The sequence below is a fragment of the Mizuhopecten yessoensis genome, unplaced genomic scaffold, assembly GCF_002113885.1.
Source record: "Mizuhopecten yessoensis strain PY_sf001 unplaced genomic scaffold, ASM211388v2 scaffold5595, whole genome shotgun sequence".
Lineage (NCBI taxonomy): Eukaryota > Metazoa > Mollusca > Bivalvia > Pectinida > Pectinidae > Mizuhopecten > Mizuhopecten yessoensis.
Window position 1 is genome coordinate 356 of NW_018406127.1, and position 2,945 is coordinate 3,300.

At 37.8% G+C, this 2,945-nt stretch overlaps 1 protein-coding gene across 1 annotated transcript; it reads left to right on the forward strand.

Annotated features, from left to right (window-relative positions):
• Positions 1–137: 137 nt before the first annotated feature.
• LOC110450980 (papilin-like) lies at positions 138–2,449 on the forward strand. The gene is made up of 4 exons (XM_021498797.1): positions 138–272; positions 678–720; positions 1,079–1,181; positions 2,162–2,449. The coding sequence occupies exons 1-4, from the start codon at positions 235–237 to the stop codon at positions 2,320–2,322; spliced, it is 345 nt and encodes a 114-aa protein (XP_021354472.1). The 5' UTR covers positions 138–234; the 3' UTR covers positions 2,323–2,449.
• Positions 2,450–2,945: the final 496 nt, after the last annotated feature.

Here is a 2,945-nt window from a genome sequence, read left to right on the forward strand (position 1 = left end):
GTAACCCGTATATAACTGTACCCCGTCTATAACTATAACCCGTATATAACTGTAACCCGTCTATAACTGTAACATTTACCTTCTATATAACTGTAACCCGACTGTTAATAACTGGACTAAGGGAAATAACTGCTACATTTTCTGTCGTTTTTCCAGGACTACCTTGAACATAACCACGGTTGGGGCCCCTGGGGTGAGTGGACCAGATGTAACGCCCAGTGTGGAACTGGGTCCATGACCAGAGATCGGGCGTGTATCCGTGAAAATCACGCGTAAGTGATCGACAAAGTTAGTTTGTACAACGTATCTAAGTATGGTGGCTTATTTTCTATCAATGTAACCATTACCGGAAACATCTATGCTAGGGTTTAAAAAAATGATTTTTTTTAACACGGTAGATGCTTAGCAAGACCTGATGCGAAACAGAGCTAGCTATCATTATTCTATTTGTGTTAAATTCCTTCTGGCCTGTGCGAAAGGAATGCTACACGTGCTCTTGGTAGTTTTTCATATTGTGTCGTTACAGGTACTGATTATATTCGTTAATATTTATCGACTTAAACTATAAAAGAGGAAGTTTAGATTAAAAATGTTTCAAAAATTCTTGGAGAGTGTGATTGGATAGATGGATAGAATAGACTTTTGTTGTTGATTTTTTCTCTTGTTTTTATTTATAGTTGCCATGGAAGCCGTTTGCAGTTTAAAGTTTGTAATACTCAGGTATGGCATAAAGTTTACTTCGATACATACACTTAATTAATAGTTTCAAAATGTCATTTAACTGTAGAGTCTACAATGCTGCAGTTCCGTTAAATCTTGTTTCGGGAGAGAAGCGTCGCTCGCGAGTTAAAACATTTCACGAACGTTTGACCAAGACAGTTGAAAATAAACCACATCATAAAATTTCTTCAATTTTGCGACATCATCGTGATAAGCGCAATTGTAGCCATAATATTCGATGAATAGACTCGTTTTTGTTCTTGCTCATTTCGCTTCAGTGGTTTCCCCCTACATTTTTTAGTCTTTGTGATGAATCACATAGGATCTTGCATTATTTCACATTTGTTTGACATTGAAGGCGTGTCAAGCAGGTCAGACTACTTTGAGGGAACAGCTCTGCTCCACCCACGACGGGGAGGACATTGGTCACGGACGTTACAGATGGGCGCCTTACATGATCTGTGAGTTACCTCCCCTCATTTAAATTGCGTTTGGCTAAGTTATACATATTGGCTTTCCTACTAAATGATGATTAAAGTGAGACGTCTGTCTATTCATACTCATTGTACACATGCATCAAATTAGGTGTAGTTACATGTTTGTAAGAATTTCAAAGATTGTATCAATTCAGGATGATTCGGAGGAAATCCCTAGGCTTCAGGATCCTAATCATCCCTCCAGCCTAATAAAAACATACATTTTCTGTCTTTTCCCCATTTGGAAAACCACACATTAAGAAACGGAATGAAAACCTCTAACTGTCGGCTTTCTACCTCCATTCCAAAAGCGCTCCGCACGAAGAAAAATGTCAAAAATTATGAACTTGAAATTCGGATTGTAATAATGTTCTGATGTCTAATAAAAAAAAGACACACAAGAACGAACGAATTAGTTACATCTGTTAGTAGATACATTCACAAAACCACAGTTGTATGCATTTTGAGGTAGTATATAGCATTAACTGATTAAGAGAGTTGGTAAATCCGCAACACCGCCAAAAGCCTTTACAAAATCAATTCTACCATATGCAGTATTTGCCCACATTGTTATGGCCTCGTCTGTTTGTCACTTAATACAATATCAATAAAGGAACCTTCTTCTAAATTGTGACAGAATGGCGATAAAAATATAAAAAAATAAATAATGAAATGACCCCTTTGAACCTCTTCACAACGTTCACCGTACAGATATATGTTCTCGGGGGTTCCCGGCACAATCGAATGCTTTCCCGATTGTGCCGGAAAGGTCCGATAATGTGCGACTGCAACGCAAAACAAGATTGTTAACAGTTGTCGATGAGTCAGACGAAAATTGACATTTTCCTTACATTCAGTCAAATATTTCTGAGTAATACATAGAAAAGGTAGGGTTTCATGAACTGTCACAACAAAGATATTGGTCAATTTCTTTGTATTAATAATGCGACCTTTGCACTTTGCAGTTGACGGAAGGTGCGAATTGACATGCCATGCGCGAGGTCAAGGGTTCTATACGACGTTTAAGGATCCTATCACTAATGGAACCGTGTGCAAAAAGGACGGGTCATCAGTTTGTGTGCAGGGCGTGTGTAAGGTAAGAAGAGAGTTGGCGAGGAACGTCTGACGTCACAAATCGTGCAGTTACGTGATACCTTAATCAAGCAATATATTTATTATTTATTACATCCGTAGATAAAACTTGATTAAAACTTACACTTTTGTAGTTTAAGCACAGGATACAAATTAAGCTGTATGATAAACGTAATAATTTAAGACAAAAATGGATCGTGAACATTCCTTTTCGTGATAGCATATTCCCTGTATCCAGGTCCTCGGTTTACATGCCGCAGTTAATAGGATATCAACGGGCTTGCTAGGAATATCCCAATTTCCGTTAAAGATGTCGAATGATGAATTTTCGAATGAAGAATGAAGAATATGAGCAAGTTTTCTGGATGCCATATTCTCATCGGAAAATACTTTTGTTTCTTGTGCGATATTAATATCGTTTTTTTGTGATGTTCACACGTGTAGCTGATGGTTTTGTTACCACTCAGATTTGAACTTTAACATGGCAATTACTCGATGAAGCTGAAGACGCTTACTTTTGATTTTGGGTTCGAATTACATTTTTGTTAACACTTAAAACTAGAACTAGCACAACGCAAAACACACATACAGAACGCCAAGCAACGAGTAACACTGATCGACCACGATTGTGTATGGATGCGAAAACGATGATGATGA